The sequence below is a fragment of the Pristis pectinata genome, chromosome 5 (genome assembly GCF_009764475.1).
Source record: "Pristis pectinata isolate sPriPec2 chromosome 5, sPriPec2.1.pri, whole genome shotgun sequence".
Lineage (NCBI taxonomy): Eukaryota > Metazoa > Chordata > Chondrichthyes > Rhinopristiformes > Pristidae > Pristis > Pristis pectinata.
The window spans coordinates 86,454,542-86,477,479 of NC_067409.1; the positions used below are offsets into that span (position 1 = coordinate 86,454,542).

General features: G+C 40.7%; 1 protein-coding gene across 2 annotated transcripts in view; it reads right to left on the reverse strand.

The window, feature by feature from the left end:
- The window catches only part of LOC127570919 (collagen alpha-6(VI) chain-like), a 111,627-nt gene that overhangs the window by 70,192 nt on the left and 18,497 nt on the right, over window positions 1-22,938 (reverse strand). The window contains exons 2-7 of one of the 2 annotated variants that reach the window (XM_052016863.1): window positions 16,406-16,506; window positions 11,581-12,198; window positions 6,971-7,558; window positions 5,335-5,949; window positions 3,257-3,874; window positions 1,305-1,868 (exon numbers count right to left, since the gene is read on the reverse strand). In XM_052016863.1, the coding sequence (XP_051872823.1) occupies window positions 1,305-1,868; window positions 3,257-3,874; window positions 5,335-5,949; window positions 6,971-7,558; window positions 11,581-12,198; window positions 16,406-16,481 (3,079 nt within the window). In that variant the 5' untranslated portion in view covers window positions 16,482-16,506. The remainder of the gene's footprint in view (window positions 1-1,304; window positions 1,869-3,256; window positions 3,875-5,334; window positions 5,950-6,970; window positions 7,559-11,580; window positions 12,199-16,405; window positions 16,507-22,938) is intronic. The other variant, XM_052016865.1, reaches the window with a different exon arrangement.

Genomic DNA, 22,938 nt, shown 5'->3' on the forward strand with positions numbered 1-22,938 from the left:
CATCTACCTATCAACACCCTGTGCCCACCCCACCTCCCCTCTTTTGTCCACCTACCACTGCTCTGCTTTTCCCTCCTATATAGGGCTTCCCCTTTTCCTATCTTCAGTCCTGAAGAAGAGTCCTGACCCGAAACATTGACTGCCTGCTTTTCTCCACAGATGCTGCCTGGCCTGCTGAGTTCCTCCAGCATCATCGTGTTTTTTATCTAGATTCCAGCATCTGCAGTCCTTTGTTTCACAAGATGAGGAAACTTCCACTGGAACAGAACTTGAGAATTATAGGTTTTTCATGTTACTTTTCACAATTCATGCATGTCATAAATCAGATTAGAGTTGTGTTATGGAAAATGTCTATCTAAATTCGATAAACATTTGAGAAAAATCTCTACTGAAATACTCTTAGTTCAAGGTGGGTTGGTCCAAATGTAGCAGGATCCTAGCTTATGATTTTCCTTCTACTAACAGTCTGCAATACATGAGCTTGAAGTGGGGTGTTTATGCGATGTGTAATCCTGAGTGCATCAGCAGTCTCTCACGAGCTGGGTAGAGGTTGGTGGGGGAGGGTGGGGGGATGTGGGTGGGATTTCAATACTGCAGAAGGTTAGGGGCCTCCAGCCTGAATCCATCAATGTGCCACTCCACATCCCACCAGCTCTCAGCAAAATATAACCATTCTATAAAAGATGCTAAGTTAAAACTCTTCTTCCATTGATCTCAATGGAAATAAAAACCAGGAGAGTTGTAAAGTTGCTGCCGACGTATTCATTTCCTTATGCAATCATTTGGTGCCAGGAATGACTTGTTTCCACTCTTGTTTTGTGGGTTTGGAGCTGGCTGACGAGGTCAGCATGTGAATTGCAGACAAATTGTGCTTGACTGGGCACATGTGCGGATGGTTTGGCATATTTTGCTCTATCCGCCCACTTAATACAATTGCTTAAAGTCAAAAGTTTCCCAGGGTCCCAACATTTTTCATTTTTATTCTGACTTTCTTGTCCTTTACTAAAGCATAAATGGGAAAATAGCATGAGATTATCAACTATTTAGTGAAATTAGTAATCTGGATCTATGCAGAATGAGGTGTGTCAAGGCCAGTGCTCAGTACTCGGTTTTATCCTTTGCAAAGACCAGTAGTCAATTGTAAATCTCCTCATTCTTTACACATCCCATTCTTCATTGTGCCCTCTTATGCAATTTAACAGCCATAAATTACTCTATTTCTCACAGTAAGCATAATGGAGACACCAGGGAATAATGAAGCAGATTGAGGAATTTTCAGTACTTTTTTGAAATCCAGTACTCACCTTCCTCTGAACAGATTCTCTGCACAATGCTATTCTTGATATCTTTCAACGCATCAAAGTTAGTGACAAAGTAAACTCTTTCTTTGGCTCCTCCTCCAATCCGTTGAAGTTCAGTTTCATCTGCCTCCCCTACTCCTATTGCATAACTGGTTATTCCCTGCTGAATCAAATAATTTGCAGGAATTTCTACATCATCATCTGACTTTCCATCAGTGATGGTGATCAGGAAACGTTGCACTGTATTTCCACGGCTTTTCGCTGCTTCGCTGAAGAGATTTTTCATGCGGCTCAATGCACGGCCTGTCCCAGTTTTTCCCATAAGTTGAGAAATTCCTCTAATTGCTTTCTCCAAACTAGTTTTATTTATATGTTGAGTGACTTCAAATTCAATTTTTGTGTCTGTTGAGTACTGGACAACCCCAACGCGAACCTGATCTGCACCAATACTAAGTACATTAACAACCCCGATCAGGAATTTTTGCATGTCCTTGAAGTCCACACGTGATATGCTGGATGACCCATCGATGAGAAAGTAAATATCAGCTTGTTCAGTTTCAGCACAGCCTGAAAAAGAAGAATTGCTTTAGATACTGAAGGATAATGAGGGACACATTTATTTAATTGAATTTAAGTTCTCCATGGTGGGATTTGAACTCATGCCTCTGGAGCAATAGTCCAAGCCAAGATACTAGCCCAGAAATTAACTGTTACCTTATCCTTAATAAAATGGAAAAATGAATGGCTTTAGAAAACAGTGAACTCATCTGATTATAGATTTGCTTTCATGGAAGCTGCATTCCAAGAAACTGTGCCACAATCTTGGATTTATTGGAATATTTATCTACCAGCCGTCTCTGGGTTACAAACAACTTATGGACACACTGTACTTGCAAACGAGCTCCCATAATATTATTAAAAGTCCAATGCAAGTTTATGCATTCATTCCCATGAACAGCAAAACTAATTTCCTCTCTCTCTCCACTTTTAATAATTGTTCTTTCTTCTCGGTCTTACGTGCTTTTGATGCCAGTTATTATGATACTATTGGGGTATGCTTGCCATATCATGTGATTTTGTATATTTTCTGACTTATGGACAAAATCAACTTACAAATGTCTGTAAAATTAACCTGTGGACTGCCTGTATGCTATCACTGTTTCTATATACAGGACATTAGTTGGATTGACAGCTACTTACAATCACCACCAGGTGATGTGTCAGCCATTGTAAAGAAGTAGAAATCTCCAAGATTTAAGGCTTGATGCAGAATCTTAACCATACAAATCTAAGCTGACAATATGCAATACTCAGGGAGCATTCCACTGCTTGTGGTGTTGTCTTTCTGATGAGATATTACGTGATAATCCTTCACCTCTTTTAGATGGATTATGATGTCTCATGGTACTATTTCAAAGAATAATCGGGCAAATTTTGCTAGTGTCCTGATCAACATCATCTTAAAAATATAGCTTACCTAGACATTATCACATTGCTGCTTGTAGGAGCTTTCTTGGCATAGCTTGGCTGGTGCATTTACTGCCCTGAAACACTTCCAACATGCTTCATTTGCTATAAAACACTTAAGGATATCTAAAAATTCTGTAAGGCACTATAAGAATGTGTCTTTCTATATGTGGAGGGCTTAATATTAAATTTATGTAGGACATACACTATTTTAACTAAGGCATAAAGGGTTAAAATCAAACTCCAATAATTGGGACCATTGCAAGCTAGAGAATTTAAAACATTTAAATGTTTTGTTAATATCAAGCAATAATAACTGGACAGAAGGGATAATATGATATATTGAATGACTAAAGACTCAACACCATCCTCAAATAATGTTTATGTTAAATAAGATGCACAATCATCTTGCCGTATATCAATAACAATAATAATCAGACAGGTTATGGGAGAAAATTCAAAGAAAATTTACAACATCTTCTTCAAACCTTGTACAAGGTTGTCATCCAGGACACTTGTCACTGAGACTTGAGTGATGATATTATTGCAAATCCTTTTCAGGAAGGTATCCACTGTAAGTGAAAGCAGAGTGAAGTCCTCCACTCTGGAAACATATCGCTTTGGAGGATATGAAGCAATTTTCTCCAGCTCTCTTATGGTGGCATTTCCGATGCCCAAGGCATAAATCGTAACACCCTTACGACGCAATGCGTCTGCACTGTCCACTTTATCCTGGGATTCACCACTAGTGATCAAAACCAAAGCTTGGGGGATCCCTTTCTTGGCGCGACTGCCAGCCTGTTCTGTAAAATAGTTTTTCTGTACAAACTTAATGGCAGTGCCTGTCATTCTGCCTCCTCCTTTGTAGGGTATTAATCTGATATGGTCCAGGATGTCACTCTTGTGGCGATAGCTTTTTAGATTAAATTCTTCTGTTGGTCCAGTACTGTACTGAGCCAAACCAATGCGGACCTTTTCAGTTTCTATGTCCATTGTATAGATTATGTCTTGGAGGAAAGCACGGAGTAATTGAAAGTTGACTGCCCCAATGTCATCAGATGCGTCTACCAAGAAAACAACATCAGCGACTGAAGCAGTCTTGCATGCTGTGAGGAAACAAAACATTGTTCAGGTCAAGACTGATTAACTGAGTGCCGAAGCAAATTAACAGCAGTTAGTAACTGGCAATGCTTTCAGTGGTGACTCATTAGTAACATTAGAGGAAGAACGGAGGACTTCTTTCTGGCATCCTGGTCAATATTTATCTCTCAAGCAAAATTACTATTACAGATTATCTGTCTATTATCTCATATCTTTTTGTGAGAAATTTGCTATGAGCAAATTGGCTTGTGCTTTCCACAAGCCTCTTTTACGATCCTACAGCCTAAAGGCTTTGACAGTGACCTCAATTTAAAAAGTGCAGAAGCCGGGATCCTAACAAGTTGATAAGCAGTACAATGCAATCTATGAATTATCCTATACCACCACCATCCCCAAAGAGGTATTTTGATTTGGAGAACTCAATAGGGAGGGAGAAGATACTAAAACAAGAAATGCTGATATATCATTCTTCTTCTTTTCAATTAAACACCTGATGTTATAGAATAATGCAAGCAGGGTAGACAAAGTGGGGCCAAAAAAAATTATCTGAGGCACTAAACAGGCAGTCAGCTGTGTATTCAGTCAATGTAATAGGACTCTGATCTGAACATGCCACCCAAATGAGCCAGGAGTTCCGACCATGCCTCTTGGAACCCACCCAATGTGGAAGAGGTTGTCGCAACTCACAGAGGTGCACTGGTGTTCTTCGTCAACCTATCAGAAGCTCAGCCTCTACATCTTAAATTGAGCTTTTTGGAAGCCTTTAAGGAGCAGTCCAGAGATGGCAATCATTAGTTTTCTAAATCTATAACTGTAGAGAAAGGAAGAAGGAAAGAAGGTCTAAGCCCCAGGAAGAAGTAAATTTCAGCAAGGGACAAAACATTGGGGTAAATTTTAAAGGTGAGTAAGCAGAAGCCATCTTATTGTCTTTTCCATAGGGAAGGTGATAGCGGCACAGTAGCATAGCAGTTAGCGTAACGCTATTACAGCGCCAGCGACCCGGGTTCAATTCCCACCGCTGTCTGTAAGGCTTTTGTATGTTCACCCCGTGTCTGCATGGGTTTGCTCTGGGTGCTCCGGTTTCCTCCCACATTCCAAAGAAGTATGGGTTAGGAGCTGTGGGCATGTTAAGTTGGCGCCGGAAGAGTGGCAACACTTGCAGGCTGCCCCCTGCAAATTCTCAGCAATGCAAAATGATGCATTTCACTGTGTTTCGATGTACATGTGACTGATAAATAAATAAATATCTTTTCTTATCTTATATGAGATGTGGGGAGTGGGTGGTAAGTAACAGAGCATCATTTTCATTTCCCATTAATACCAGGCAGCTAGAGTGAATAAGCACTTATATTCAGCTGCTGATAGTCAGAATGATATCGAAAGATATTCATGCCAGGACTGGATAAACACACATGATGAGGCTATAATATTACACTAGACAAAAGCCAGAAGAAACAAACAATACCTTCTGGTCTTTCGAGCTGTCTGGCAAGAAATTCATTTTGAATCATCTGGGTGATTACTTTGTCTATTTGGTCCCAAACCTCAGGAAGTCTTCTAAAATCACTGATCAGTAAAGCAGCACCGTAATCAGAGGCTATCTCCTTCAGCTCACTCTGGTTAGCATTCTTCACACCAATGGAGATAATCTTCACACCTTTGCTTTTTATCACCCTGGCAGCCAGGGTGACATCATCCAGTGAAGGTTCTGAAGCAAGTATTACAGCAATCTGAGGAACTCCTTGAGCCTGTCGACATCCAGCGGACTCTCTAAAGAAGATCTCACCCAGGTTGTTAATAGCATTTCCTGTTCTTAGGCCACGTCCTCCCTGAAATGCAAACTTGCGAGGACTCCTTATGTAATTTGCCACTTGAGCGTTTGTTTGGTAGGCATTCAGTAAGAATTCTGTTTTGACATTAATACTGTACTGGGCAAGACCAACTTGGAACTTGTCTGCCCCGATCTCATATTGAGAAACAGCCCTGAAGATGAAGTTTCGGATCTGCTGGAATCCTGTGGGCCCCACATTCTGAGAACTATCAACTAGAAAAACGACATCAGCATAACGCATAGCAAAGGCTGTAAAGGAAATAAAATGATGGATTAGTTCAAGGATCAAATCTAGGGAGCTCTGAAACCCTAACCCTCACAATTGTTCCTCTGGTAAAGGCAATGCATCGTGGTAAAATTGCTAGCTTCATTGTCATAGGTAGGACCAGAGTAAAGAAAGGCCAGAGAAAGTAAAGATGAGTGAATAGCAGAAGAGAAAGCGACATGGTGGAAGTGTTTGAATGGAGGGATAGTAGAAGTGATTGAATGGTGGAAGTGAAGGTATGCAGGGAAAACAGAAGAAATTGGATAGTGGGGGTATTTGTCTGCTGAAGGAGACTGGATGGTGGAACGGTGGAGGTGATGGGAAGGTGAAAGTGAATAGCTACAAGGAAGACAGCATTCTGGAATCCCAAAGAATGTATTTGCATATTTCATTGAGGGGGGTTTCAGTGTTATGGATAAACGTGAAAGTGTTCATCTGGGGACTGTTGCATTACATGAGCAGAATTCTGAGATGTTCATCAATGTTAGAGAGAAAGAAAAAGGACTGCAAACAATGCACTGAAATTAGAGAGATTTGAGGACTTTAGGGTGGGCCTCTTGAATTACATGACAGTAGCTTTGATAGAGAGGGAACCATGAGAAAAGCATCATTGAGCACCCAACCAAAGAAAGACAATTCTATCACTAGAAAATAGATTGAGATGGAGCCAAGGGCGTGATAGGTGAGTCTAATAAAGGAGATGAGCCTTGGGGATATAGAAGAAAAGAAGTATCAAATAGTACAGGTCAAACTATCAATGTTAAAGATGTGAAGGCACAAAATAAACTGGGAATGATGAGGGTGGATGAAGTTGGGCTCAGTGTTGTCAGCCTGGAAAAACACAACAATGGCCACAGATGAGAAGAGGAAAGCAAAGGCTACACAAGGACTGCTAGGAAATGGGATTATATAGTTAAGTCCTTGATAGCCAGCACAGCCATGCTGAGACAAAGGGCCTGGTTTCTGTTCTGTATAACTCCATAACTACACTTCAGTTGAACCAACCTTGGATATGATCTACAACTGCCGTGCACACCGATTCCAAAACTTTGCTTGAAATTTCTAATAGCTTGTTAAAATTTGCAATATTGTAGACATATTTCTGAGGTGGTCTACTGGATATAAGTTGAAGTTCCTTTTCTGATGCGACATTAACTCCAATGACATAAATTGTGACATTGCTGTTTCTCAGCTTAGTAGCTTCCTTGGCTGCCATGGTAATTGATCCTCCATCGGTGATCAGAATGGCAATTTGTTTCACGCCTTCTGCTGCTCTACTCCCTGCTGACGGAACAAAATGTTCCTTCTGCAGGAGCTCCAGAGCCTTCGTCATATTTGTCCCACCCATCATCTGTGACACGTTCTGTATTTTGTCCAATATGCTCTTCTTTGACAAATACTCATTGAGAAGAAACTCAGTCTTTGAATCATAGCTGTACTGAACCAGCCCAATCTTCACTTTGTTCCTTGCAATATCCAGTCCATTAACAAATGCGTACAGAAATTTCTTAATGTTTCTAAAGTCCTCGTCACTTATACTTGATGAACCATCTATCACAAGGACGATATCAGCAACTGTGGCATTCCTGCAAGCTGAACACATGAGAATAACATTTTCTGTTAAAATAGCTTTTGCAAAATGCAAGTGGACAACAGAGCTACAAATATCCCTTTATGCCTAGCCCTTCCCATATGACTCTAAAGGCCTTAGAATAAATGGTTAATATTTGTGTCATTTAAATATATAGTCCTTTGCATTTATAACAGCATAAGTGAACCCTTTTCATCATGTCAAACTCACATCCCCGAATTAGTCAGTTTCTATTTGCTATAATCAGTTACCAAGCTAGCACTTATAACATTTTCAGCACGGTGACACTTTCAGGCTATTCAATGATTATTTATCCTTTACTTATTAAAGGCCCATTGACTTCAGTCTTTCAAATAGCTTCAGCCCTTTAAATACCCTTGTGAAAAGCAAAAAAGAAACTACAGGTGCTGGATATCTGAAAAAAATTAAAAATGCTGAAATACTTAGCAGGTCAGGTATCATCTGTGGAGAGAGAAACAAAGATAATATTTCAGCTCAATGACTTTCATCAGAACTGATGAAATATCTGTGAACCTGAAATATAAATTCTATTTCTCTGTCCATGGATGCTGAGTATTTCCAGAATGTTCCATTTTTATTCTGTAACCTTCTGATGTGTGTAATGGCTTCCCATCATTCCTTTAGAAGATGGTGAGAATTCTTGACCTATCCTAACACTGGCTAAATATAAGAAGTGCCGAAGGAACTGGTTAGTGCACACCTCAGGTAAGTTGCATCAAGCCCATTTTTCTTTTAACTGCTTTTCAGAACATTTCCAATCAGCCTGCAAAGGTGGCCCTGAGTTTTCAATTGCCTTTCTCCATCCACTCCCACTCTGACCTCTCTGCCTTTAGTCTCTTATACTATTTCAACAAAGCACAGTGTAAACTCAAGGAATATCACCTCATCTTCCACCTAGGCAGCCCTTGGGACTCAATACTGAATTCAGCAATTTCAGATAGCCAGCCTTTCCTGTTTGATCATCAAAGATCTCCACCATCCAGGCCATGCCATCTTCTCACAGCTACCATTATACAGGAGGTACAGAAGCCTGAAGTCCCACACCACCACGTTCAAGAACAGCTACTTCCCTTCAACCATTAAGTTCTTGAACCATCCGAAACAACCATATCACTACAGTTTAGCAACACTATGACCACTTTGCACTAAAATGGACTTTGTTTTTTTTTGTTCTAATTTTGTTCTTTCTTGTAAAAACTGTGTATAATTTATGTTTTTCTTGTGACTGCTGCTTATATGATGCTATGTGCCAGTGATGCTGATGCAAGTAAATTTTACATTGAACCTATGCATACATGTACTTGTGCATATGACAATAAACTTGACTTTCAATTTGATTTTTGTGTCAAAACTGGCTAATTCTGATTAAATATGTAACATTAGATCAGTTTTTCTCTCTCCACAGTTGCTGCCTGATCTGTCAGGTGCTTCTAGCCTTCTCTTTTGCTTCAGATTTCCAGTAACTGCAGCATTTTATCTCTCACAGTTACAACAGCTTATTCTGTTTTCTATTGTCTAACATCCCTCATTCATCTATTAAATAGACGGCTCTGTAAACACTATGACATCTGGACAACTTCAATCTCTACCCATTACAGACATACACTTTGTTCCCTCCACCCCCTCTTCCTCTCTACATCTGAAACCATAATGTTCTCTCACTTCTTCAGTTCTGATAAAGCATCATTAGCTCTCTCTCTCCACCCCCCGCGGGTGCTACCTGACTTGCTAAGTGTTTCCATCTGTTAATGTTTTTATATCATATGTCCATAAACTGCAGTTTTCTTTTGATTTTCAATTTATTTTAACGATACTGGTTACATTCAGTTTTTAGTTTTGTTGAGCACTGCACCTAAAATCAAAAGGCATAAGCACATAACTGCTCTCTATAACTAGTTGTAATTATGTTATGGTAGAGACTGGACTTTGTTAATCCCACATTAAGGGCACAAAATTGGTCCAAGTCTGTGACCTGTTGCCCTGCACCCAAAGGGCTCTGAAAGGTATCAAATCTAATATTGGAAAAGACAATTTCTGACGCATCCAATATATATTGTGTGGTGCTCCTAATGTGTAAGTGAGCAGCCTTATACCTATCTTAGATCTTCTTGCTGATATTCAATATCAAAGCAGCTTATCCTGCTTGACTCGGGAATTTTAAGTAATCATTGTGGAACAGGAGATTCAGGAATGCTCCCTAGGCTCCATCATACATAATAACCCACCCTGTCCCCCTCAGGATTTCTTCAAATGGATAGAACACCAAGGAAAAATTTGCTGACAGCTATTTCAATTAATATTATTACTAAGAGCCAATTTCTGGGTTTCTGGCTTTGGGGTTGAATCCCTGTTGTGCCCTGTTATTGAAGTTATTAAATGCCCGACCATAGAGTCATACAGCACAGAAACTGGTCCATGCTGACCTAGATTCCCATCTATGATATCTATTCAGACCATCTATTCAGATGGAAAGATCTTCATAAAGGCTCACATCATATCATGCTTTAAACAACATTTTTGAGAGTGGATTTGCTAAGGTTACAAGAAGTCACCGACCATTGCTGTGGGCCCTGCTCCACCTTCCTTGGAATGACCACTATGAACAATATTCCTGAGATCTGTGACAGTAGAGTGGAAGATGCAGCCCTGTGGCAGCTACTTTAAGTACTCCCACAGGAACTATGGCTGCCAAAGTTTCTGCATACAGGATGATTAATGCTCAGGTGTGACCTGCACCTTCCTACAGGTATGCTACAGGGCTGATGCCAGAGGAAGTTATTATAGAACAGCACAATGGAAATCCCTCCTCATTTACATCTTCTGGCTTGACTCCAATAGCCATTAAACAGAAAGGGGCCACATGCTGAGTTGCACTATTGCTGATGTCTAGACACCAGCCTTCACCTGTGGGCTATTGGTCTTGCAGAATGTCCTGTGCAGATTTACCTGAATAATAAAAGTTCTGAAAATGTAAAATTACTTCTTTATTTATGTGGTCACAGAATGGGGAAATCACTGGTCATGACAATATTTACTGTCCATCCGTTATTGCCCTTGAACTGGGGAGATAGCTACAAGTCAATCACATTGGTCCCCAGTCACATTCGGGCCAAACCAGGTAAGAACGGTAGATTTCCTTCCCTAGAGGATATCAGTGAATCAGATGGGTTTTTACAATAATTTTGTCATTTCACCAAGTATCTATAGTATTTTTTTAATAACAACATCCATGTTTACTTAATCCCTTGAATTTAAGCTTTCCAGCTAGTATGATGAGATTTAGATTCATATCTTTTGATTAATGCTCCAGAATGCTTGATTTGATAACTTAACCACTATGCTATTATTAGTACAGGATGAATAAACTTAGCTCTTGTTCTCCTGAGTACTGGAAATAAAGGAGCAATGTACTTGCGATATTTGGATGATTAAAAGATTTAATTAAGCGGGTAGAGAGAAATTATTTCCAGTTGTGCAACAAGGAGCATAAACTTAAAATTTCAGCAAAGCCATGGCTTTTATACAAGGGCAGTGGAAATTTGGAGCTCTCTCCCAAAATAAACCATTCAACTTAGTGGAACAGGAAATGTCAAAGATATCAGTATAAAGTTTTCTTGTCTTAATGCTTAAAGAATCAAAATGGTTAAATGGCACTAAGATACTGTTCAGCCATAGCCTAATCAAAAGTCACAAATGGTTTGAGAGGCTAAATGTCCTTCTTTTGTTCCTATGCTCTTTGCACCAGGATGGAAGGCAGGAAAATTAAACAACCTTTTACCAGCATCACTTGTGATGCAACCACATTTAAGAGATGCTACGAGCAGACCATGCACCCATCAGTGCTTGGATGTGGATGTCGGCTGAACAGGAGCGATGGCAGTGTAGTAGCAGTGCCAGCAGCAAAATAAAGGAAGGAAATATATAAGAGAAAAGTCAAAAATCCAAACTGATAAAAGCTTACAATCTTGGATTTCCAACTTTCATGGCTTCCTTGATACTATACCTATGGATGCCAGTGAGACCTTAGATATTTCACGGGACACCTCTTCAACCCTTGTACATACAACTCGGATGATGCCATTTGAAATATCGTTCAGAGCATCAAAGTCAGCCACATTGAACACATAGTTTGCAGCTGGCTTGCTGGCAATTTCCTCCAGCTCCCTCTCATCAGCATCCTGAATACCAATGGTGTACACAATGATGCCCTGATCCCTCAGTGCCTTTGCAGGCAGAGCAATGTTATCTTCAGAAATCCCGTCGGTGATAACGATGGCCACCTGCGGCACATCCATCGACGCCCTGCTTCCTGCCGACTCCACAAAATGCCTGTTAAGCATGAACCTAAGGCCCAGCCCAGTTCTTGTGCCTCCTCCCTTAAATGACAGCCGCTGTATCTTCTGTAGGATTTCGCTCTTATCATGAAAAGAATTCAAGAAAAACTCTGTACGTGGACTTTCGCTGAACTGAACGAGGCCTATCCGGACTTTGTCCTCTCCAACATCAAATTCATTCACCAACGTATAGAGAAACTCTTGAACCTTTTCAAAGTTTTGCGTTCCTAGACTCCAGGATCCATCAACTAGGAAAACAATATCTGCAATGGAGGACGTTGTGCAAGCTATTAAAACAGAAAAAAAACAGAAGTTAATGTGATAATCAACTCAGATTAATCTTTGCCAAATTCATCGATCTTCAACCTTTCACTGCTGCGGTCTGAGGTTCCCACCTGCTTCAAAAGGGCAGTAATTATACACAGTAGTGTAGCGGTTGGCGTAACGCTATCGGGGCGCCAGTGACCCCGGTTCAATTCCCGCCGCCTTCTGTAAGGAGTTTGTACGTTCTCCCCGTGTCTGCGTGGGTTTCCTCCGGGTGCTCTGGTTTCCTCCCATGTTCCAAAGACGTACGGGTTAGGAGCTGTGGGCATGCTATGTTGGCGCCGGTAGACTGGCGACACTTGCGGGCTACCCGCAGAACATTCTCAGTAATGCAAAAAGACGCATTTCACTGTGTGTTTCAATGTACATGTGACTAATAAATAAATATCTAAATCTCTAAACATCTAAATATTAGAGCAGGGTGAGCTCGATAGCACTCACATCTACTGTAATGAAGTGCTTTGAGAGGTTGGTTATGGTTAGAATTACAGCTTGGCATTCAACACCATTATTCCCTCAAAACAAATCACTAAGCTTAAAAATCTGGGCCTCTGTACCTCTCTCTGCAACTGGATCCTTGACTTCCTAATCAGGAGACCACAGTCAGTGTGGATCAGTAATAACATCTTCTCCTCACTGACAATCAACACAGGCACACCTCAAGGATGCGTGCTTAGCCCACTGCTCTGCTGTCTCTACACTTATGACTGTGTGGCTAAGCACAGCTCAAATGGCCTCTATAAATTCACTAATGTCACCACTGTTGTTGGTAGGATCTCAGATGGCGGCGAGGAGATGTATAGGAGTGGGACAGATCAGCTGGTTGAGTGTTGCAACAACAAGCTCGCACTCAACGTCAGAAAGACCAAGGAATTAAATTGTAGACTTCAGGAAGAGGAAGTCAGGAGAACACACACCAATCTTCATTGAGGGGTCAGCGGTGGAAAGGGTGAGCAGCTTTAAGTTCCTGGGTGCCAACATCTTGAAGATCTATCTTGGGCACAACACATTGATGCAATCACAAAGAAGGCACACGAGTGGCTCTACTTCATTAGGAGTATGTCACCAAAGGCTCTTACAAATTTCTTCAGATGTCGGTGGAGAGCATCCTGACTGGTTGCATCACTGCCTGGTATGGAGGCTTCAATGTGCAGGATCACAAGAAGCTGCAGATGGTTGTAGACTCAGCCAGCTCCATCACAGGCACAACCCTCCCCACCATCAAGGACATCTTCAAGATGTGGTACCTCAAGAAGATGGCATCCATCACTAAGGACCCTCACCATCCATGATATGCCCTCTTCTCATTACTACCATCAGGTAAAAGAGCCTGAAGACCCACACTCAGCTATTCAGAAACAGCTTCTTCCCCTCTGCCATCATATTTCTGAATGGTCCATGAACACTACCTCATTGTTCCTTTTCTTTGCACTATTTATTTAATTCTGTAATTTATGGTAATTTTATGTCTTTGCACTGTATTGCTGCTGCAAAACAAATCTCTCATTATCTAATTCAGTGATAATAAATCTGACTCTGATTCTGACACCCATCCATTTCTGGAACAAAGTATACTACAAATCTGGTTATGTACCAGCATTTCCTTAAGACAGCTTCTAAAGGATTATCTGCCACTCATGCTCCTGTTCTAACATCTTAACTTTCTCAGAATTGCAATGAAGACAGAGCAAAGTTATGGCACGACTACCTGCGAGGATATTCCAAGTGAAGATGAGCTCTAATTGTTGGAATATTGTGAATAAAGAACATCCTCCAATACCCCAGCAAACTTAAATTCTACAGAAGATGAGCATTTCATTCTGCTGATAGCAGTTTTATGTTGGCTATACAATGGCACAGTGCTGTGTGCTGCCCATAGAGCACTGATTCATTACAGAAATTTTCCTTGTCCAATCCAACTAACAGATATATAGCCTCTCGTACTTTAATAAAGACACCCATTGAGGCTGTGCACTGCTATGCTGGGAGCCTGATGTGAACACCTATTCTGCCTGCTGTTGCACACAGCGGTGTTGGGAACCTGAGTCCTGTAAACTCCTGTCTCCCACTGATGCTCTTGCAGCAATGAATCTCCCCACGGCACAATGTGGAGAGGCTGCCTGTGAGGCATGTTATTGGGTGGGTCACTGAGATTTGGGGCTCAGGCAGCACCCTGGCCAGCACAGTGAATGCGGGTCATTGTTGACAGACCATCTGGATCCTAATGTCTCGCTCATCACCTCCTGATGAATGTAATGAAAGTTGCTGTCTCCCTGTCGTTGATTTCCAACACAGCTCTCCCCAGCCTAGAGTTTACCCTATGGTAACAAGCATGTTACCATTGAGATGTTTCTGGGTTGGGGAAAGCAGTGCAGCAAAACAAAAAGAGGAAGAAAGAGCAATTTCTATCACATCCAACAGGAGATGATGAGAGGCACCATAGAAGACAGAGAGCAGGGGCGGAAGGATGTTATTCTGGCTGGAGGTCTGTGACCAGTGGTGTTCCGCAAGGGTCAGTGTTGGGACCTCTGTGTTTGTGATATATATCAATAACTTGGGTGAAAATGTAGATGGGTGTATTGGCAAGTTTGCTGATGACACCAAGATTTGTAGCGTTGTGGACAGTGTAAAGGACCATCAAAGAATACAGCGGGATATAGATCAGTTACAGATGTGGGCAGAGAAGTGGCAGATGGAGTTTATTCCGGGCAAGTGTGAGGTGTTGCACTTTGAGAGGTCAAATGAAAGGAGAAAGTATACAGATAATAGTAGGCCGCTTAATAGCATTGAAATACAGAGGGATCTTGGGTTCCAATTCCATAGTTCACTGAAAGTGGCTATGCAAGTGGATAAGGTAGTAAAGAAGGCATATGGAATGCTCACCTTCATTGGTAGGGGTGTGGAGTATAAGAGTAAGGAAGTCACGATGCAGCTATATAAAACTTCAGTCAGACCGCACTTGTGAGTATTGTGTGCAGTTCTGTTCGCCCCATTATAGGAAGGATACGGAGACTGCGGAAAGGATGCAGAAGAGGTTTACCAGGATGCTGCCTGGATTAGAGGGTATGAGCTATAAGGAAAGGTTGGACAAACTTGGGTTGTTCTCCCTAGAGTATCAGAGGCTGAGGGGAGCCCTAAAGGGAGCTCTATGAGAGACATTGATAGGTAGACAGTCAGAATCTTTTCCCCAGCATAGAAATGCCAAACGTCAGAGGACATGCACTAAAGGTTGGGGGGGGGGAGGGGGGGGAGGTGGAGGGTGTTTAAAGGCGATGTGAAGGGCAAGTTTTTTTTTACGCTGAGAGTGGTAGGTGCCTGGAATGGGTTACTGGGAAGTAGTGGAAGCAGGCAGCTTGGTGAAGTTTAAGAGGCTTTTAGATTGACACATGAATATGAGGGGAATGGAGGGATATGGATGATACACAGGACGAGGACATTTAGTCTAAGTTGGCATGAAGATAGTCACAACATCATGGGCTGAGTGGTCTGTCCAGTGTTGTACTGTTCTATATTCTATGATCCAACAGACTGTCAACACATGAAGCAGGTGTTGTCAGTCTCCAGCAATGGCCTGTGCCCACAGAGATGGTCAGGGGGCATCCCCTAGCCCCACATCTCAACACTGAGTGGCTGCACCATCCTCCCAGCCTGCCCAACACCAGCCTTCACAGGCCACCTCTCCACACCAAACCACAGGTGATTCATTGCTGAATTCACCCCAGTTTCCAGAATCCAGGTCCCTGGCACAGCAACATGCAGTGGTGAGGTCTAGGCTTCACATCTGGTTCCCTGCACAGAGGAAAGCAGCAACAGGTTGGGGTTCATCTCAGCTTCCTGGCAGGACAACATAAAGCAGTGGGAAGGGCAGGGCTTTGTACCATGTTCCCTGGACAGCAGCACAGACAGTCATGTATCTCACTCTATAATGACATAATGATTCCTTTTGCTCTCGTTCCTGGGAATGCATCCTGAGCACAAAATGATGTACTGGTATATACTTATAGTAAATACTTATATTGTAATTGGTAAATTGTAAACTAAAACACAACAATAACAACTTGAAACGTTACCCAAAAACCTGGCTCCTGTATTTATTACTTCAAAATATTTGAATGCAATAAAATCATGCCAATGTAACCAAATAGATTCAATGTTATAAAAACATGGTACCAGTTTGTTGAGAGTTAGTAGAGGGCAAACTCATTGCGAAGAGGAGGACGGTCAGTACAGCTTCGAAATTACCCATTTTGATGGACCTTCTGTTAATCTCCCTGGAGAACAAGAAAAACACACAGTTACTACCTTTCATTCAATGATAGCACTTTTCCCTACTTGAAAACCACTGTTCTCTCTCTCTCTGTTGCAAATTAACCCATTGATCACCTGGTAGTTCCGTGCACCCACCAAATTCCTGGTTCACTCTCTACTTGAGTCAAGTAAATGGCAACTGCACACAACCTGAAGTTGAACAATTTTTCAGTAGTACAGATTTGCCTGTCTATTCCTAAAATAGAATCTTACATTATAAATGTTTTTTAAACTTCGTTTTTAAGGTCATTAGCTCCATGCATGCCTTGGCAAAGTAATCATCTACTGTCAAATATAGTTGCAATGTATAACGTTTTTCTGCATCTTCAGCTGTTAAGTAACATCCTATTAATATAAATGTCTCAACATTATCTGGCCAACAGCTTGACTTCTGTTATACACTACAATGATTGTGCAAAAACCTCAGAACACACACACTACATAAGAAACACATGCTCCAAATAAAGGTCACTTGCCATAATTATATATTGGTTACCCTAAGTGCATTTTTTCCACCATGTCTCCTCCCAGAATCAGTGAACTCCTTCATTTAACTTTCATATTGTATTCAAAGAAAGCCTTGAGTAATAATTCATGATTTAGAAAAGGTTTGCACCCCCAATGAGTGAATTGGCCTTACTTGTGTTTCAAAATAATTTCTTAGTACTGACTTCATTTAATTGATGGGATTTTTAATAGAAAATAAATTCTTGTACTTTATCTAATTCACCACAAAATATTCCCTACCTCACTTGGTCATGAAGCATTCTGACATCTGCATCGAGCCAAAAGCAGTGGACTATTACATAGAGAAAGTTCATCTGAGCCACTCTCAAGTGTTAAACAATGGCCGTCTTTGACATAACAGAGTCAAAGCACCATTCTAAGACATTCAGTGCATTAGCATCACCAAATCTCCAACAGTACACCATGGCAGCCTCATGATGTGTACCACTTATAAACATCCTGCAGATGTAAACCAAGGCTTCTTTGACATCATCTCTCAACCTCAGAAACTCTAATATGTGGAATGATAAGGGAAGCAAATGCATGGGAATGCAACACTTGCAAACTCCCCTAAGTTACACACACCAGCTCACTTGAAAATATAACGCTGATCCTTTGTAGCTTTTGGCTTAAAGTTGAAGAAATCTTTTACTTAATAGCATTGCAAGAATATTTCACAAAAGGAGCACTGCTTATCAAAAAGCAGCCCACTAACATCTTCTTAAGGCACTTAGGGATGGCCAGAAAATGACACCCTTGCCCCGACACCATATCCAATGCCTTGAAAGAATTACATGCACCTTCTATCACTTGATAATTTTACAAATTATTTTATAAATATGAATTACTTTTCAAATGTAGTTATTGTGGCAATGCAGGGTGAATGATAATCAATTCATGCAAAGTCTCACAAACAGCAATGAAACAAATGACCAAAAATAGGGTAGTTTGTCCCAGTGCCTTACCAGTAGTTATTTTTTTATAACAGCCAGTATTTACAGTACCACCTATTTTTGGTGAAAGGAGGTCACGTCTGCTTAAATGCAGTCTTCCTGATGTAAAAGATATTGTTAATACTGCTGCTTTGCTGTGACTGCTATCCAGTGCATGAACCAAAGGTTAACGGTCAGGGGCAGGAATCATCCTCTTCTTAGTTCAGTAAAACTGAGGCAAATTGTAAACTGCCAGGTCACTAGCAGATCAATTCAGATCACTGAGCTGTTAGAAATTAATAACATTTTTCACAGCATATACTAAAAAATAAACATGCTAACTGTGTACATGGTTCATGATTATGCAATTGTTATCTTGTTTTTCAAATCTTTGTAATTTCACTGTATGTCACCATGCACTGACCTAACTTGTAATTATAGGAACATTCCTAGTCCATGTTAATGATTTAAATTGTTTTCAAGATTGGAATCATTGGTGCACAAATGCCGGTCACATGTTTTCAGCAGTCATGTGGTCTCCCTTGGGAACTTGGCAAGAACAAGAAAACTGAGGGGATGGGGCACAATGAGGCCATCTGTACTCACAGAAAAGCCAGTGACTGGCACTTCAGGAGATCTTGCCCAATGTGTCTAAGTGGTGCTTATTGAGAAATGCAGAAATGACTAGATAGGAGAAGACTGGGAGAACTTCATGGATCTCCATTGAATAGACAGAACCTTTCATTTGCACCCGAGGATGGGTTCTGGTTTTAAGTCTCATCTGAAAGGCAGCACCTCAGGTCTGCTCAAGAAATGCAATTCACCAGAAATTTGACCAAAATTCATTTCGGTGGTGGCTGATCTGTACTATACTTTGATCCATCTGCCTTGGTTCAATAACTCCTAAAATTCATGGCCAACTACCAGCACCTAAAAAATTAGGAGATGTAAAATTGGTTTCCTTATGATGCATACTTTCATGTGAACTCAGGGAACTAAATGAAGAATCTTCTGGTGATCAGGGAATGAGATCAAAGGTAATAATGGTCGCTCCTTCTATTCCATTAGAACGACAAAATTTCCATTGCTGAAAAGGCACTATGTCAGGAGTCTGAGCAAGGAGACCAGTAGGCACCAATTAGGAAACCTGCATGACCCATTCACCTCCATTTCTAAATGCCCACTAGGTGTTCAAAGTAAAAGCTCATACATGTCAGGCTTGGATGTATAGTTTAATGTAGCCTCTGTCAGTCATAATCGCCATACTCTCTTCAAGTCATTTAATTGAGATCTTAAGGATGATTAAGCAATGTGAAAGGGTAAATGGAGATAAAGAATTTCCTAGGATCAGAGAAAATTTACAACACGGAAGGAGGTAACTTGGTACATCATTTCTATGCTAATCAAAAAAGCACGACACAACTTAATCCCACCTTCCAGCACTATGTCCAAAGCTCTGCAAGACAAAACTCTTCAATTACACATCCAAGTGTAATGAGAGTTTCTGCCACTACCAATCTTTTAGACAGAGTTCCAGAGCTCTACCAACCTCTGTATTAAACTTCTTCTTCATCTGCCCTCTACTGCTTCTACTACTTTCTTAAAAAAAATGTATGTCCTTGATTTCTGATCCCTCTGCTAAGGGAAGTAGGTCTTTCCTATTTAATTTTATCTCAAATGCCAATAATTCTATGCTCCTCAATTAAATCTCTTTGGATCTCAAAAAAAAGCAGCCTAAGCTTATCCATTCTTTAATCACATCATTTCTGTAACTTGACTTGAACAATGGAATCGGCCTAACGGCTGAATCAGAGGTTTGCTTGGGTATAAACTTGGGGTCTAATCTTGGCCCAATATGACTGCAGCCTTTCTGGACCTGACCAAGCTTAAGTGCCCATGGCGTTTTTTTCTATGCCCAACCCAGCTTGAGTATAGCAGTCTCGGTTTGCATGCAGTCATGCTAAGCAGGGATCAGGATCCAGAGGCTACATTAAACTATACATCCAAGCCTGACATATATGGCTGGGTCCTGTCAGGCTTGGGTCGGGTAGCCAATCTCTTGGCTGAAGAGCCATGTCCTGTCCTTCTGTTTCTATGTTCCTTCCTCAGTTAATAGAAGTTATCCTAAGTACCAGGGTGAAGAACAGACCTAGCATCCACTCAAAATTTTTATAACATTTAATTTTAAGTTGTGGAGGAATTAAATCTGCCAACCACTTCCACTAATAATATGCAAAATGGCAGGTTAGTAACTATTGTACAGGAAGCCATTGTTTGAAGAAGGTAGTCCTAATCATACAATCAGCATTGTCCTTAAATAAACAAAATGCAGAGATGCAAATAATCTGAGATTTCATGAGCCACAACATATCCAGATATCACAGCAGGTTTCAAATCTGTTCATATGGCTCCACTCACATTTTAGAAGATTTCAAGAATTCTAATCTATTGATGAACTGATCTAATCTACTATGAAAAGTCAAAAGTTTAATCATGATCATTAATCTTCAAAACAAATAGTAGCAAAGAGAAGAAATCTTTCTCTGTTCCTCATTCTGTAATTTATTGACTACAAATCTCTCATCATAGATGTTTATTATTAATCATTGTCCATCTGATACAAATTATTTTTTGGTCTGGCTCCACCTTGTCTCCCTTTGTGTGGTTCCAAGAAATGGGAGCTGATGGTTGACCAGTTTACTTCATTCCAGTGTAAGTGAGAGTTCAATGCAGCAGCTACTGCACTTGGGATTAAGATCACCACACTCTCTTCACTTTTCCATGAAAGGGGTAGTCTGAAGACAAAAATCAATCCAGATGGTTTCCTGGAGTCAGGTTATTTAAGTGCCCTGGGAGATGTGTAGGAAACAGAAACCTGATTGTTGAAGTCCAGCGAAAGTAATGCTGTTCATTAATTTCTGATGTTAGCTTAAATTCTAATCATTTAACACATGACCTCTTTGTAACTATGCATGTTTTGCACCACTAAGCCCCCTCTCCTCTGCCAAAGCTGCCTTTGAAAACTCTCTGGCAACCTTGCCAATGCCAATGCTGATCATCTAACCGATTCCTTCTTTTCAACGTCCTGGCAGTATCTCTTCAACTAAGCAAGCTAATTATAATATCCCAACCCCATGTCTTTTTTTTCTTAACAACTGGCATACCATACCATACTCCAGGCATTAGGAATAGGAAACTATTACTAAATACCTGTTGTCACTGCTCCTCAACAATTGGTACGAATTGTTGGATGGGATCATCAGCTCACCAGCAAACAGGCCATAGCAGAGTGGACCAATGGGAATGGCCAATTTTATTTTATTGGCGACTCACAAACCAGTAACAGGTAATGCAGGATGGATTGATGGTGATGTTGGTGTGGAGGGAAGAAAGAGAGAGGAAATGACTGTATAGTCAGGCTGATGAACATTGTGATCAGTGTTCATCAACGATCACAATCATCAATGCCTTTAATTTGCTGTCAACTTCCCTTATGAACTATGCACAGAAATTACAGCACAAATACCCATTTCACACAACTGACCCATGTTAAATCTTTCTGTTTCTTGATCCTCATGGTTGGCATATTCTCCTATTTAATTTTCCCCTCACGTGCTGATCAAGCTTCCTCTTAATCCATCTATATTATTTGCTTCAACTCTTCTTCCAGTAAATTCCATTCCTGGACCACTCCCTGGAAAAAGAAGCTTCTCTTGAATTCCCAGTGGGTTTAATAGTGATGCATATTTATATTCCCTGGTAATGGGCTTTCCCAAGAGGAAGAAATGTCTCACCTACACCCATGTCATCAAACGGCTACATTGTGTGGAAAACATCAATTTGTTCATTTATCTGCCTTTCCTGATAAATCCTGCCTTTCAACTGTCCCTGGCGGTTTTAGCCTCTCGGGTCTCATTGGTGATTCATTTTGTCAGTGTTGTCAAATGTAAATTGCATGAGCCAAGTAATGATGAAGCGTTATCAAGCTCAAACATTAACTCTTTCTCCCTCTGCAGATGCTGCCTTGATGTACTATATCCAACAATGCCTGTTTTTATTTCAGATTTCCAGCAAATACAGTTTTTGTTTTTGATTCACCATACCATATTGCAACTTGCATAGCATTTATGTAATCACCGCTCATACTTGAACCATCACGTCCAGAAGGACATCACCAATTGGCCAACAGTGGACAAGGACAAGTTGGAGCTGTTCCCAAAGAACTTTCAGGGACATTGCAGGCTATAATCTTTTCTATAAGAGATTTTGGGCAATAATAAAAAAAAAGTGAAAGTATGGCTTGTATTTGGCCCAAACATGAAAAGGATTGATTATTAATAGTGACTTACTCTCCCATTCAAAACAGGTGATCACTTCAAGATCACGTCAATTGGAACATGCTAATATTTGGAAATTTGGAGAAGCAGGAAATTAATTTTTGTTGGCCCCAAGCTATAATGAATGTTGAAAAACCCACACATGAACACATGGGCCAAAAAAGATTCCAGATAGCCCACGTTAGGTTTAAATAAGTAAGTTAAATATTTAAACATCTGATTATTATTATCAGGAGGCCATGCATGATGTTTTGTTGTTTTCATCATCTGGATTCCTTTCAGGACTCATAGCTAAGGCTCCTTTATAATTCTTTGGAGCACTTACATCCACATAAGTAACAGCAAAAGCATTTCATATCCATAATTAAAATCCCACCGGCCTATTCCAAAGGCAGGTCTCTCTACATATTTTGCAAAGCTGTTTAGCACAATCAATAATATTCAAGAACAATTCAGTTGCTCTGCATACAGGATTTAATTAATGGTCTACTTTTAACTGTTACTACTGGGACATTCTACCAAAGCATTTTGGCACACAGATCTACTCCTCACAATTCTCCATCCCACTTCCACTCATACCTACCCGTCTGTAACTTCTTGCATGGTTCCAGTGAAGGCC